The sequence below is a fragment of the Mytilus californianus genome, unplaced genomic scaffold, assembly GCF_021869535.1.
Source record: "Mytilus californianus isolate M0D057914Y unplaced genomic scaffold, xbMytCali1.0.p SCAF_4, whole genome shotgun sequence".
NCBI classification, from domain to species: Eukaryota; Metazoa; Mollusca; class Bivalvia; order Mytilida; family Mytilidae; genus Mytilus; species Mytilus californianus.
The window spans coordinates 104,599,990-104,616,593 of record NW_026262690.1 but is presented as its reverse complement, the minus strand read 5'-3'; the positions used below and the strand labels follow the sequence as shown (position 1 = coordinate 104,616,593).

General features: G+C 32.4%; 1 protein-coding gene across 1 annotated transcript in view; it reads left to right on the top strand.

Annotated features, from left to right (window-relative positions):
• LOC127738964 (arf-GAP domain and FG repeat-containing protein 1-like) overlaps nucleotides 1-9,727 on the top strand; it is a 41,660-nt gene extending 31,933 nt beyond the window's left edge. Inside the window, exons 7-8 of the mRNA XM_052250463.1 lie at nucleotides 2,442-3,103; nucleotides 3,475-9,727. Coding sequence (XP_052106423.1) covers nucleotides 2,442-3,103; nucleotides 3,475-3,531 — 719 coding nt within the window. The 3' untranslated portion in view covers nucleotides 3,532-9,727. The remainder of the gene's footprint in view (nucleotides 1-2,441; nucleotides 3,104-3,474) is intronic.
• Nucleotides 9,728-16,604: the final 6,877 nt, after the last annotated feature.

Here is a 16,604-nt window from a genome sequence, read left to right as displayed (position 1 = left end):
GTTTTAATTTGGTACTTGAATTTCATTTATTCCACAATGCATTTTTATTACAAACTAAATAGTCTTTTTTTAAGATAAATTTAAGAGAATGTCTTTGTAAAACTTGCACATGGTAAATGTAGAATTTTCCATAAAAAATATTGTAGGGTCAAAAATATAATGAAAAATGTTGCATTTACTTTAACTAAATGATAGACATGTGATTTCAAGTTTTCTCTGAAGGATCTATTAGGAACTGTTAAAGTCGAATGGTTTTTACATTAAAATGCATCTAAAAAAAACTTTTTTTTTTTTAATTTTAGACCAGTTGAATTCACATGTTTAGTTAAAGGAGAGTGGCCACTAATTTCATTCAATATTTTGTACATAATTGAGTAATCATATTTAAATATTTTAAGTTTTTTTTATTAAAATTGAATAATTAAAACTTTGGCTTAAAATGCTCAAAACAACAAGTCTAAAGTCATCAAGGCTAATATGCCAGATTGATATTTTTTGTTAACATAGACTCATCAGTGTTGCTCAGATCAAAACATACATACAACAGGCCAAAACGTTACAAAGTTGAAAAAAAAAATTCAACCCTCCCCCTTTTTCCTCCCTTTAAAAAAGTTGTACAAAAGAAAAAAAAAGAAATGTTAAAGAAGGATGGAATAGTCATCAACAAATTATTCTGCATCTATGTTATGCAATTTTGCTTCTCTTAAATTTTGTTAACATTGAAGCTTGAGTAATGCTTACTAATTGAAATCAAATGCAATGATTGCTTCATGTTTGAATGAAAAAGGCATGTTTTGTTTTTATTTGCAAGTGATTTACAAAAAAATGTGATTTCTACTAATCATTTAATGTGATTTTACTAATCAAGTTAAAAATAGAATCTGTATATATGATGATGGATGGCTGTTTAACAACCAATGAGGAGTTAAATGCATATTCAAGACCAGAACATGTTGGTGTGATATGACTATAAATCCTGATTTGTACAAGACGGACATGTTGAGTTGGATTTTTAATGTGCTAGATCACTAGGTAACAGTCCCCAGGAAGAGATTTTACACTTCCTGTCTCATACTTGTTATTATTGCTAATTAGCTCTTTGCTCGTACTCTGAAATGCCTAGTGCTTAGCGGAGAAGCAGCAAATAGGAATGTGCAAGTCTTTGGTTTGAATCAGTTAAGGATAGAACCCACGACCTCTCACACTAGAGGCCAGCAAGAGACCACGAAGGATTTATTGATTTTGTATATAAGTATAAACTTTATTTTTTTGCTCATAGAATAAAAAATAGTTCATACATATCTGTTTTCATCATGACTTTGATTTATTTTATTTTAAACTTACAAAACTTTAATGTTTTAGAATTTTCAGAATATATTATTATATATATTTAACATATTTATTCAAAGGTGATGGGATATAAGGTTGTAAGATTTACAATTCATATTCAATATAAATCTCAGGTGGATTTGGCTTTTTCTGACAATCCAATGTCGAAAAAACTATGCCATCAGGTCAATATATATGGGGGGGCTTGGCATATGTGAGCTTGCTCACTGAAGTTTCTTCATTTCTGACAATCCAATGTGGAAAAAACTATGCCATCATGTCAATATATATGGGGGGGGGGGGGGGGGGGCTTGGCATATGTGAGCTTGCTCACTGAAGTTTCTTCAATTTTTTAATGTTTCTTATTATCTAATTTATCATAAGATAATCTCAGTGTTCTGCCCCAGGATTTTATGATAGCATCATGGTAAGTTTGGTGACACTGATCATGGTATCATAGTGCTATATTTTCTACCCTGGTACCATCTGAATTGTTTTAATTATGAAATGTATAATACATATGACAGGTATTATTTTAGTGCAGTTTGAAAATATTTTGGGAGAACAGGATTTTAGCAGATCATTTGATTTCTTCAATAGGTTGAATCTAAGTACAATCATACCCTTAGAAGAGGTATTTTAATGTAGAAAAGAAGTTCAATAAATGTCTCTAGTTATTGAATTTGATTTGGTTTATCCTTGTTTAAAGAGGCATGATAGAACCATTTTAATGACCTGAGGATCAGTTTGATTTAAGGTTCAGAACCTCGTGGTAAATATATTAATTATCCCAGACTTCAGCAATAGATTTTAATGTATTATAATATATTTCATTTACTTCTTGTTTACATAAATTATATTAATTTTAAGAATATAGAAGATTGTTACCTGGGTAAGTAACAGAAAAAGGTTAGTAAAACAGTGATAAATGTTTAAAATATACATGTACATCCTGTTTTACAAAAATTGAGAGTAATATAACATTATTTGACTCTAGATGGTCCAGTTACAGGTTCAGTGAACTTAAACTGTAAGAGAATGCATTTTGAATGAATTTGAAGTTACAGCCTGAAGTGAATTATCAAAAATAAATCAATTTATTTCTTCTATAGGTGGAACACCAAATCCTTTTGGAGGTAGTGTATCTAGTGTGTCACAAGGTGGAGCTGGTGTTAGTAATCCATTTGGAAGTGGGCAACCAGGAGGTTTTGGGCAAACACCAGTATCTAATCAAATGCAAGGGTTTGGGCAACAACAGCCAACTGGATTTGGACAACCTACTCATCAGCCAGCATTTGGACAGCCCTCAGGGTTTGGGCAGCCTGCCAGTTCAGCTGCAGGATTTGGACAGCAACCTGCAGGTTTTGGACAGCAAGCAGCAGGTTTTGGACAACATGGTCAACCGGCTGCTGGGGGATTTAACCAAACACCTGCAAGTTCTGCAGGTTTTGGGGGACAACCTGCTGGTTTTGGACAGCAAGGTCAACCTGCTGCAGGTTTTGGAGGACAACAAGCTGGGTGGGGAGGGGGTCAACAACAGCCAGGTTTTGGACAGTTTCAAATGCAAAATGGAGGGTTTTCAAGTGCTGCAGGATTTGGGGGACAGCCAGTGCCTGCAAACTATGGAAATACAATGACAACACCTTCAGCACAGTCAAATAAAATGGGAGGAAATCCTGGTGGATTTGGACAACAACAAGGATTCCCAGCTGCACAGCCTGGTGGATTTCCACCAGGTTGGGGTCAGCCTGCTCCTAGTGCTAATCCATTCATGGTAGGTTAAAATTCTTTTGTATGTAGATAAAAATAAAAATTCCTTTCATGAGCTTTGAGATATTTTTATTAGTGCCCAGATTTAATATTGATGCCATAAAACTGACAGAAACATGCAAGTTAAAACAAAGGATTTAATTTGTCAAGAAATAGTTGCTGATAACCAGAGACTTTGGTCTTTGGTGGGTAGTTGGCAATCATACCTCATCAAATTTAAGAATTATCAATATCTGTTCTTTACCTTTTTGTATCAAAATATTACTCAAAGAGTAAAAATGTAATTCTGAAAATTGTGATGTTATATTGCCAAATGTTTGGCTTTGATTTATTTACTTACAGCTGTATATATATATATATATATTTCTTTTCCAGTCTGCTGCCACACAGCCAATAGCACCAAAAACAAATTCAACCAATCCTTTCTTATGATGGTGATGGATAGATCTATACATTTTAGGTAATCAGCACTGGACACGAAGAATTTCATGTTTGATGACGTAGGAAAACATGTTTTGAAACAACATGGTGTGTCAAGCACAATGTTAGCAGACAGCTAAACAAAATTTTGTTTGTATTATTTACAACAGACGAGATTCAAATATCATCAAGTGTAACTCTAGTCAGTTAAAAAGTACAAAAAAATAAGGGAAGGTAAAATTCATGATTGCCTTACATAATCCATGTATATGTTTTATTATTTCTAAACGAGTATGGAGAAAAAAAATATGATATAAGGCATTAGATTTTTCTCTGTAAACAGAAATATATTCGTGTGGCACTGTGTGGCCGACTTCATGGCAATTCTTTTTCGCAATTTTCTTACTTGGTTCATGTATTCATATAAGTGATGATCTAAGTTTGATACATTTTCACATTATTTTTATACTCATGAATGTTGCGTCAATGAATTGGTCTTAAAGTTAGTGACAGCTTTAATTCTATTAAACGAACAAAGACAAATATTTTCATACATTAGCATCATATTTATAAAGATCTTGTCTATCCTTCATAAGCTTCATAATATATAGTTTTAATATGTAGGGTAACTTATGAATATATATATTTCATTTTAGTCAGTAATTGATAGGTTTAGATATGACGTAATTTAAGTTTAAGTTATTTCCCTTGGCCGCCATTTTGGAAAGGTTAATCATTGATTTTACAATTTGACAGATCAAATTGAAACGTAGAGTGCTAACAAGTCTGATAAAAGATCCTTACTAGATCGTAGTGATGAATCAAGAAAGGATGAAATAATTTTTGATTGTGCACAGAACAACTTTTTCTAAAGTCTAGCCGTTAATATAAAGTATAACAAGTTGAATTTGGCTGATTTATGATTGAATTTGTGTACTTAGACCTCCAACATGGCATCAAAAGGGATGTAACTCTTGCTCAAATTGGGCTAATCGAAACCTATTGATAGCATTCTACTTGAAACAGATTTATTGGCTTTGTCAACTCATGTAATCAGCACTCTTTTGGTCAACTAATGTATTCAGAGCGCTATTGGTCAACTAATGTACTCAGCGCTCTATTGGTCAACTCATGTAATCAATGGCCTTTTATGAGTCTTGTTGCTGTTGTTGAGTAGAATGGAATACCCAATTTAATCAGGTTACAACCAGAACTATACATATATTAACTGATTTTTTTCAAGTGATCAACTGTATTTTACCAAGAGCCTTTTTAAAAAAAAAGGTGTTGAAATAAAAATGGATCAGTACAACCTTATTTAAATCGAAAACAAGATCACTTGACTCGATCCTTTTCACTTGAACATTATTGGTCTAATACTTATAAAGCTCTTAATAAAATTCAAGTTATATGATGCAGAAATAATTGTTATTTACCAAGTGAAAACAATTTAAATGTGTGCTTTTTAAATGCATGCTGTTTTGTGTTCTTGTATTTCGTTTGTTCTTTTTTGTTTGTTTGTTTATAGAAGACAAAAAACATTCCACAAGTTCTTCTTAATCTTTACCAAAAACTATGACAAGGACAATCTTAGAATAGGGTCAAGTTATTGCAGGAAGCACTGTATTGATAAGAGCTTTTGTCTGTATAAATGTTTATTCCATGAGCAGAAGAGAAATTGTGTTTTTTTGGGGGTGGGTGGAGAGGAGAAGAAGGAAAAAAATGGCATGTTCTTCTCAAAAGATGTTGAAAGAAGTACAATAATTTAAAAGTTCACAACTGTAAAAGCAAGATTAAAATAAAACATTTTATTAGGTTTATCCAGTCTGATTAAAACCATCCCCACTATCCACTTGTGTTACAACTGCAAGTGGATAGTGGGAGCTGGTTTTAATCAGACTGAGGTTTATCAAGACTCGAGTTTGTTAATACTACTTTGCATTGGAGATAGGTTTGTTGTCTCTTTTCAAAATTGTCTGGAAAAAAAATTAAATGCACTAACTGATTGGTTGTTAGATTGCAGAGTGCTCAAAAAGAGGTGGTCTGAAGATTATGACAGAAACAAAAATTGAAAAGTTCGAACACAAATTTGGTCTTTTGCAATAGAAGTTAAAAAAAAATCAGTGAGGACCATTAAATTTTCTTCAAGGACTACCAGGCAAAAAAATATTGAGAACTCTGATGTTGTACAGTTTCATTGATAACCATTGTCTTACATAATACATGTACCAAGAAATAACATATGTAACAAGATATTCAGATTAGTTGTGAAAATGAAAGATTTTGTCATATTGGAATTTTATATGTACTTGAAATGTATGGTAAATTGTGGATTCATTTGTATTTGTTGGATAACAGTTTTTGTGGATTATGTGGTTATAGGTGAATCACAAATTCAAATGTTCCAACTACTTATTAATTTTCTATAGGCTTGTATGCAGACTTTGCCAAAGCTATGAAATCCAATGCTAGTATACGCTAAAATACAATTTTTCCTCAATCAACGAAAATAAATGAATCTAGAGTAATATGATTATAAATGTATTGAATATGACATGAGGGTTGATAGAAATGGTTGTGAGATGATATGAGTTGTTGTCTAATGTGTGAAAGGCTGTTTTTACATGAATGCCAAGGGGCTGAATGATAGGTGTGATTTAATTGAAAATTGCAGTTCAACTTGGAACCCTAAAAATGAGTTGTCAATCAAGAATAGCTTTTTGGAGAAATTACTTAAACAATATAGTATTCATACTAAAAGTTGGAAATATCTGTTGGAGCTTATTACTAGGCAAAAGAAAACTTGGTAAAACAAATAAAGGTTATTCTATTGAAAGTTCAATTGTAGTCTAAGACTGTAGGGTAGAAACACTTTCCATAAAGTATATATAAGTATATAAGTATGTAATCTAATTAAACTACAGATCCTGTGTCCAATCTTTGCTAACAAGGATCTGAAAACGCTCCATTCTACTTTCTGTTTTAAAGACCTTTCAGAATCCTCTGGTTTTGTAGGAGTGATACATACCTTCAAAAGTTTTAAGGCAGAAATTTCTTGGACGAAAGTAATAAAACCAGAACAAAAAGCATGAAATGGAGTGTAGTCATATCCTTGTAAGAAAAGCTTGGACACAGGATCTGTTTTTTAATCAGATTGAAAAGTATGTGAATATTTGTGCTAGTGGAAGAATTGTGGTAGTAGTTCGTGAGAAAGAGTTTTTTTAAAAATAGGTTTCTATGTGTTTATCATCTTTCACATCATCATCATTAGAAGTAGAAGAAAATCAGACATTATATTAATGGTTTTTATACATGTAGGAAAAAAGAATATTATAAGTTATTACTTCAAAAATAATAAATTTACTGTAAATTCAGAAATTATTGCGTGCATTTATTATTATTGTGAATTTTGAAGAATGGACTGAAATGTGAGATTAATTATTGTGATTTCTGGAAAATCTGCATATAGTTATATGAACCAGATATCAGGATGCAAGTTCTTATTATTGGGATACTAATTCACTAAAAACCACACAATGATTTCTGAATTTACAGTACATGAAACCATGTTGAAAATGAAAAAAAGGAAAACTTAAAGCATAATAATTTAAACATTGTGATTACAAAACAGTACGATTTTGTTAGTCAACTTTTGCTAATTTATTGACCCTGTTTATTTAAGTATAAGTCAAGTCTTCCATTTCCCATAGCAATTTGGAAATTCCTTATTTGGCAAGGGATACTATTAGATTTAGATTTTGTGAGCCCAGTGTAAATTTGTCGGAGATAAAAAAAAAACTTTGGAAATGATGTGACTTTAGCTTTTCAAGATAACAAATCGGTAAGATCTCTCATGAAAATTTGGATGCCGTCGATCTCATAACTACAGTGAACTGAAAAGTAGTCTTTACCCACAATTTTTTGTAAAAAGAAATTCTGACGATTGATTGATAGAATTGCAAAAACAATTTACCAAATTTTTGTTGGAAATATGATAAATGAGTAGGTACTTTGAGAAATTGTTATGTAAGACTTTCAATTTGGCTTCTGTAGAAGGATTTTTTTTTTGCTGATATATTAATGACAACATTATTGTAGTAGTTAAACAATTTTTAAGACGTTTTTGCCACTAGTCTTCTTTAGTATCTTTATTAACCTTCTCAACTACATGGTAGACATGTCACGTTCACAATCATTAAGATGTTTAAGAAACGTCTCTAAGAAATAGTTTCATTACTACAATAATGTTAGATTTGTTCCCTATTGGAATTTCTAAACAAGAATTTAATGACAAAATTTAAATTTTTATTTTAGTCATATGACCTGTTGCTAAATTTATGCTTTATCTTTATGCCCACAGGCGAAACCAGTTTTTTCCCACTATTTCTAGAATTACTGAAAGTAAACAATCTGATGTATGAAGAAAGTGTAAATTTCTTTATAATAATTGCTGGATTGACATTTTTCTTTATAAATACACCCCAAAAAGATAAAAATGTGAAGGTCATAGTCATCTTGGAGATAAAACTCAAATTTTGTTAGTAATATTAGCTAGCTAGTACTGGTATGTTGTGAATGCCATGTTTAATGGTGATATGTTTTAATGATGCTGTTTGAATTTTACAGTTTGTTATTTGTTTATTTATTTGTAGATTGTTGTTGTTATTTTTGCTGTGAATAGTTATAATTTGTAAAATTTGAAAAAAAATTCCAAAGGAATGAATTTGTTTGTTTACAAATTTGTCAGAAAACTTTCCTCTATATCGCCCATAGAGACTGAATACTTTTTCATCCATGTGGTGTTCCTTAACTGAAACTTTCTTGTGTACATTTCTTTTCTAATTTCATTTGCTTTAAATGGGAGCTGGTAAGATTGAAAAATACCTCAACATAAGACTTTAATAAATACTCTAGAAAAATCAATGAATTAAAGAAAAAAACATGTGAGAAGTTAGACAGAGGGCAGGGGAGCTAACTCTTTATATCAGTAATGCGTTTAAAATAGCTAGTTCATCATTACTTTTTAAAGCTTTTATGTGAAACGGAACTAGAATAAGTTATGTCCCTTATCTTAAGTCAACATTCTTCAGGGGCTTTAACTGTGTTAATGTCATGTGAGATCATATATAATGGTTAAAGAATTTTGCATTGTTACCTTGACTTTGACTCGGGGGAGAAGTTTGTTTCATTATCAGCAGGCAATACTCTCAAAAGAGTTTCACACTTGAGGTTTCATTTCAATCATAAAGTACTGACTTTCACTAACTTTCATCATGTTCAAAATGGTTATCATATGTCTGTTTGGTTCAAGTTCACATCTTGTACATAAGAATTGTTAAAAAAAAAACCATTATAAATACAAGAACTTAAATTATGAAATGGATATTAGCTATATAAAGTTCAATTTTAAACCATATTCATTTTGTATTATATATAGATGCTGTTATTCATGCCACATATAACTGTTATCAGGATAATGGAAAGAAATCAATGAAGACTTGAATAAAGTGCATTACAAGTCACTTTGAAAAGTCCACACCCTTAAAGAGAGGCATTGAAGATTTGTAAATTGTTTTTGCTTTGGGTCATTAAATGACCAAATGTCTTCCTTTTAAATGTACAAAATGATTCTAGTTGAAGGTTTAAATGGTTGTTGAACTAAGAAAAATGTTGTAGCATAAAGAAAGAGTTTGTTTGCCAAAAAATAACGCATGGTAAATTTTTTGGTGTAATTGATTTCTATACATTTTGTGTGTAGATAATGAAAAAAAAATGTCTTAATGAACTTGTTTCCAAATCTTTTTTGTTTCAAAATGAAACATATCAGTTTTTCACTAAGCCGAAAATCCAAGATTGAAAAAATTGTGATAAGTATAAAAATCTGCGATTTGACATATTAATAAATAAATGGGTGAATAATCAAGTAAAAGGACTGAAGTTTTAATGAATGTTTGCACTGTGAATATGAATGACAGAAATATTTTAATAAGGTGAATGTGCTGACTTTTCTCATCAATATAAAATTATTTACAGTTTATATTTATGTGCTATGAATGTTTATTTCATATTTTCACATTGTTAATTTCATTTTTTTATTTGTACATAAATTTATGTACATTGCTTGTAGCTATTGATATGTATATATTCCGTGATCAAAAGAACACTATAAATATTATGTGATCAATATTACATAAATTTTACCACATTATATGGAATCCTTGTTCATTATGCCAAAAATACCCCCTTCCCCAAACTTGTTGTATACAGCAATGGCCTGGTCTGTCTTTATTTATTATTAATGCTTGATGACTTATTCCTCCTGCCTCCCCCTAAAAAAAAACCGAAAAGGTAACATCTGAAAACTGCAAAGTGATGACATGCAATCTGACTAAAGGTCCAAAATATTTTACCCTCCACAACGTTCTTGCAAGCCCACTGGGAAGTTGTACATGAGAAAACTCCTGAAGAAATTTAATGAAATTCCTGATCTCCTTATGATTGCTTGAATGTCTTTAGTGATGCTCTTAAAGTTCATATTATGTTATGGTGTTGTCTGCGTCTGAAGACATTTTGGTTCGCAGACAATAACTTGAGTATAAGTTCATGGATCTCTATGAAATTTTAGCACAAGGTTCCATACCACTAAAGGATGGTAGGGATTGTTTTTATACGACTGCAAAAATTAAAATTTTTTTGGACGTATATTGGTATCACGTTGTCGTCGTCAGCGTCGTCCGAAGACAGATGGTTTCCAGATAATAACTTAAGTATAAGTAAATAAAAATCAATAAAATTTTAACACAAGGTTTATAACCACTAAAGGAAGGTTGGGATTGATTTTGGGGGTTATGGTCCCAACTGCTTAGGAATTAGGGGTCAAAAAAGGGGCCCAAATAAGCATTTTTATACGACCGCAAAAAAATTTTGCGGTCGTATATTGGTATGACGTTGGTGGCGTCGTCTTCGTCCGAAGACACATTGGTTTTCGCACTCTAACTTTAGTTTAAGTGTATGGATCTCAATGAAATTTTACCATAAGGTTCAATACCACAAAAAGAAAGTTGGGATTGATTTTGGGGGTTATGCTACCAACAGTTAAGGAATTAGGGGCAAAAAAGGGGCCAGAAATAAGCATTTTTGTAACTTCCAGACATAACTTGTGAGTTAGTGTATGGATCTCTGTGACATTGTACCACAAGGTTCCATATCTCAAAGGGAATGCTTAGATTGATTTTGGGAGTAATTGCCTCCAAATTTTAGGAATTAGGGGCCAAAAAAGGGGCAAAAAACAAGCATTTTTCTAGTTTCATGACAATAACTTGTGTGTAAGTGTATGGATCTTTCTGAAATTGTACTATAAGGTTCCAAATCACAAAGGGAAAGCTGGAATTGAATTTGGGAGTTATTGCCCAAAACGTTTAGGAATAAGGGGCCAAAAATAAGCATTTTTCTAGTTTCCAGACAATAACTTGTGTTCAAGTGTATGGAGTGCCTCCCCGTGCTTCAGGTTTATGCTCTTATAATATACTAGATTATGGAGTGTGTGTCCGAGCGAGAACTGCTCTAGTTCATTACTTTAGGAATATTTATCAAAAAGTAGTATTTCAATATTCAGCCCCATTCTACTATTTAGTCAGACGTCAGTCGCTACCCTGATATACCCTTTCTTTTTCGGGTAATTAATACGGATAGCGTTTGACATCTTTAGTCGAACAGATTTATCATTTTTACATAATTTAATTCATTGTATGCTGGTTCATATTCTGGACGCCAGTCTTTGCTCCTTTCTAATATAATTCACAAACAAAAAACAAATATGAAGCTTAGAAATGGAAAAATATTAAATACTAAACTCGTTCAAAGGGTATCTACACGTCTCAATCTTCAAAATCGATTATCTAAAAATACTACCATCGCTAACATTTTTAACAATAAAAATCGTGGTTACCCTTCTATCGATAAGTGTCATGCCAAAAAATGACTTACATGTCCACGTCTTTCCACCAACAATACGGTAAGGTCCACGTTTAATGGTCGCACATTTTCTTTAAATTTTGAAACTGATATAACTTGAAAAACAAACAGTATAATTTATTTACTCACATGAAACAAACCGGGATGCGGTATTCAGTACGTAGGTGAAACTGGACGATATTTATCTAAACGCACTCAAGAACATCTGTATCGTTTTAAAAGACCCAATAAATTCAAAAGTATCATTTATCAACACATTAAGAAGCACAATCATCCTATTAAATATTTAGCAGTTCAACCTTTAGAAGTAGTAAATAAGCAGCTTGGTGAATCTCATTCAAAGTTTGTACGATCGCGGAAAATAATTGAATTAAATTGGATTAAAAAATTACAGACAGTCTACCCTCTCGGTCTTAATTATAATATCATGGGAATTGGTAATATATCAAGAACCGATTCTGTTAACATTTTGGATATAGTTTCTAAAACTGTTCGTAAAAACCGTTCTCATGGTCGTAGAAAAAATCGCAATCAAAGAAAATTTCGGACCAATCATACCAATATTTCGGATCTAATTTCTATTTCAAAAAACAACGGCAGACATTATCTGTTAACAAAGCTCTGTTCATTACCGGTTAATAAGTTAAATAAAATTTTAGAGGATTGCAACACAATTTCATATAGCAGTCCTAAGTATGAAATCGTTCAAATTATAATGGCATATTGTTATTCTAAACTGTTTCCCAAAATTGATCGCCCTGAAGATCATAAAAAATAGTTTATTAAAATAAAGTATGTCAATAAAGGTTTTGATTTTGTAAATATTGCCGGTATTTTTAACGACCATTCTGTTAAAGAACAAGTTCCGGGATATTTTGACAATACTGAGCCCCCTCTTATTTGTTATATTTACAAGAAATCTACCCGGAAATTTGTGTTTAATTATAGCCAATTGTATAAAGATGTTTATATCAGTGAAAATACACCTACTTCATGTAATTGCAGTAATTCCGAATACATTTATGGACCCATTTCCCATGTTATAACAGGAGATCTTAACATCGTTCAAGACCGAGAGTTAAAATCATTCCTCAGTAAAGGACCTAAATATCGTCCCCCGTCAATTATTAATTGGAATGAGTGTCGTAATATCATCCACGACTCACTCCATACTTACTGTTTGAAATGGATAAAACGGGAAAAAGCTGACAAAAAATCTTTGGACTCTTTTTTTAAATCAGTAATGAACATAGTTGATATACGTATTCAACATTTTAAAGAACATTTTACTCTTAACAATAACCACAATAAACCTATTTCTCGTATCAAACATAAACTAAAAGAACTAGCCAAGGAATTTGTTTTTGTCCCGGCCGATAAAGCTGCTAATAATATTATTATTGTATGACGTAAATTTTACATTGAGGTTCTGAAAAAAGAAATCACCAATTCACCAACATTCCAACTGACTCCATTTTCAGAAAACGACATCTGTAACAAACATAAACTTTTAGTTACCGCTTTACAAGCAGAACCAAATACAATGAAAGTTCCAACTATGTATTGGCTTCCGAAGCTACACAAAACACCTTACAAATATAGATTCATTTCGTCTTCAAGCCATTGTTCCACTACTAAAGTGTCTATACTTCTTACCAGTACACTTGGTACAATCAAAAACCTGATAATAAATTGTTCAAATAAGGCCTTCGAAAATAGTGGAATTAATTACTTTTGGAGTGTCAAGAACTCGTTGGAAGTACTTGATAAATTGCATGCATATATTGGTGATTTTGAATCTGTTCAAAGTTTTGATTTTTCTACCCTATATACCACATTGCCTCACATTCTCATTAAGAAAAAATTCACACACCTAATTAAATGGGCATTTAAAAAGTCAGAATGTGAATATATATGTTCAAACTCTTTTAGGTCATTTTTTAGTAGCAATAAACAAAAAAACTATGTCAATTGGACATGCTTTGATACTATATATGCCCTTGAATTTTTACTAGATAACATTTTTGTTCGCTTTGGAGATTCCGTATATCGTCAGGTTATCGGAATTCCAATGGGGACTAACTGTGCACCACTTATTGCGGACCTTTTTTTGTATTGCTATGAGTTACAATTTATGACAAAAATCAGCAAAGACCGATCGAAACAACATCTGATACACAAATTTAATAATACTTTTAGATATTTGGATGATATTTTGGCTCTCAATAATGACGACTTCAGTATGTATACTAAAGAAATTTATCCTGTTGAACTTACTTTAAATAAAGCTAATACTAACAATGACCACTGCCCTTTCCTCGATCTTGATATCTATATCATTAACAGAAAGCTTAATACTAAAATATATGATAAAAGAGATGATTTTTCTTTTCCTATCGTTAATTATCCATTTTTAGATGGTGACGTTCCCTTGTCACCATCTTACGGTGTTTATATATCTCAACTTGTACGATTCGCTCGTGTATGTAACAATGTTTTAGATTTTAACGAGAGAAATTTATGTATTACTGAAAAATTATTACACCAGGGTTTTCGATATCACAAACTAGTCAAAACATATACTAAATTTTATCATCGGTATAAGGACATCATTCGTAAATATAGCTCAACATGCAGACTTCTTATACGTTCAGGTATTTCACATCCAATTTTTTATGGAAATATTCTTTATAAAGCACAAAAATGTCAGTATTCACCTCTGAAGCTAACAAAACCTTTAAATAGACTTATTAAGAAGGGATATAGTTACGATACTGTTGTCAGGTCATTAAAGATTGCATATTTTGGCGTTAATATTGATTCACTTATAGGGTCTTTGCATCGGCACTAAACACATTTATTTAAAAACCAGTTGTTGGCATGACACGGGTTATGTTCTTCTCATATATGTTATGATGGTATGATACTAAACCCCTAACGGGAAGGATTGTGCCTGATATTCATATGATGAAGACATAATCTTTCAATCAGTTTAATTGAAGTCTGGAGCTGGCATGTCAGTTAACTGCTAGTAGTCTGTTGTTATTTATGTATTATTGTCATTTTGTTTATTTTCTTTGGTTACATCTTCTGACATCAGACTCGGAATTCTCTTGAACTGAATTTTAATGTGCGTGTTGTTATGCGTTTACTTTTCTACATTGGCTAGAGGTATAGGGGGAGGGTTGAGATCTCATAAACATGTTTAACCCCACCGCATTTTTGCGCCTGTCCCAAGTCAGGAGCCTCTAGCCTTTGTCAGTCTTGTATTATTTTTAATTTTAGTTTCTTGTGTACAATTTGGAGTTTAGTATGGCGTTCATTATCACTGAACTAGTATATATATTTGTTTAGGGGCCAGCTGAAGGACGCCTCCGGGTGCGGGAATTTCTCGCTGCATTGAAGACCTGTTGGTGACCTTCTGCTGTTGTCTGTTCTATGGTCGGGTTGTTGTCTTTTTGACACATTCCCCATTTCCATTCTCAATTTTATCTCTCTGAAATTGTACTGCAAGGTACCATACCACAAAGGGAAGACTGGGATTGATTTTGGGGGCAATTGCCTCAAAATTTTAGGATTTAGGGGCCAAAAAGGGGAAAAAAAACCAGCATTTTTCTAGTTTCAGGACAATAACTTGTGTGTAAGTGTATGGATCTTTATGAAATTGTACTACAAGGTTCCATATCACAAAGGGAAAGCTCGGTTTGAGTTTGGGGGTAATTGCCCTAAACGTTTAGGAATTTGGGGGTAATTGCCCTAAACGTTTAGGAATAAGGGGCCAAAAAACAAGCATTTTTCAAGTTTCCAGACAATAACTTGTGTTCAAGTGTACGGATCTCTCTGAAATTGTACTGCAAGGTACCATACCACAAAAGGAAAACTGGGATTGATTTTCGGGGTAATTGCCTCAAAATTTGAGGAATTAGGGGCAAAAAAACAAGCATTTTTCTAGTTTCAGGACAATAACTTGTGTGTAAGTGTATGGATCTTTATGAAATTGTACTACAGGGTTCCATATCACAAAGGAAAAGCTGGGTTTGAGTTTGGGGGTAATTGCCCTAAACGTTTAGGAATTTGGGGCCAAAAAACAAGCATATTTCAAGTTTCCAGACAATAACTTGTGTTCAAGTGTACGGATCTCTCTGAAATTGTACTGCAAGGTACCATACCACAAAGGGAAGGCTGGGATTGAGTTTGGGGGTGATGAATCATAAGGGGGTTCAAAAAATTTGAGGGGGGATTTTTTTTCCCTTTTTATACGACCGCAAAAAATTTTTTGTGGTCGTATATTGGTATGACGTTGGCGTCGTCGTCGTCGTCGTCCGGCGTCGTCGTCCGAAGACGCATTAGTTTTCGCACTCTAACTTTAGTTTAAGTGAATGGATCTCTATGAAATTTTACCATAAGGTTCAATACCACAAAAGGAAGGTGGGGATTGATTTTGGGGGTTATGGTACCAACAGTTAAGGAATTAGGGGCCAAAAAGGGGCCAAAAATAAGCATTTTCTAGTTTCCAGACAATAACTGTGGAACGGTGTATGGATCTCTCTGAAATTATACTACAAGTTTCCATACCACAAAGGGATGGTTAGGATTTGCTTTGGGGGGTTATTGCTCAAACCGTTTAGGAATTAGGGGCAAAAAAGGGAGAAAAACAAGGTTGTCCTCATTAATGGACAAATACTTTAGTACAAAACATAATTTAAAGCAGTGTAAGGGAGATAAATCAAATACATCATTGAAATTATCTCCCTTACACTGCTTTTAAATAATGTATAAAGTAATGGTTAATGAACAATTTAGATAATTTAAAACAGTGTAAGGGAGGTAATCCAAATACAACGTTTTGGTTACTTCCCTTACACTGCTTTTAAATTATGTTTAAAGAAATGCATATTTATAAAGGAAGACCAGTATGGCGCATTAGATTTGTAAAATCTTTGACCACATTTATTTATTTGTTATGCCAAATCTAACCGTGTATTTAGATTTTTAATTTCGGGTCCAGTTTTCAAATTGGTCTACATTAAGGTCCAAAGGGTCCAAAATTAAACTTTGTTTGATTTTAACAAAAATTGAATATATGGGGTTCTTTGATATGCTGAATCTAA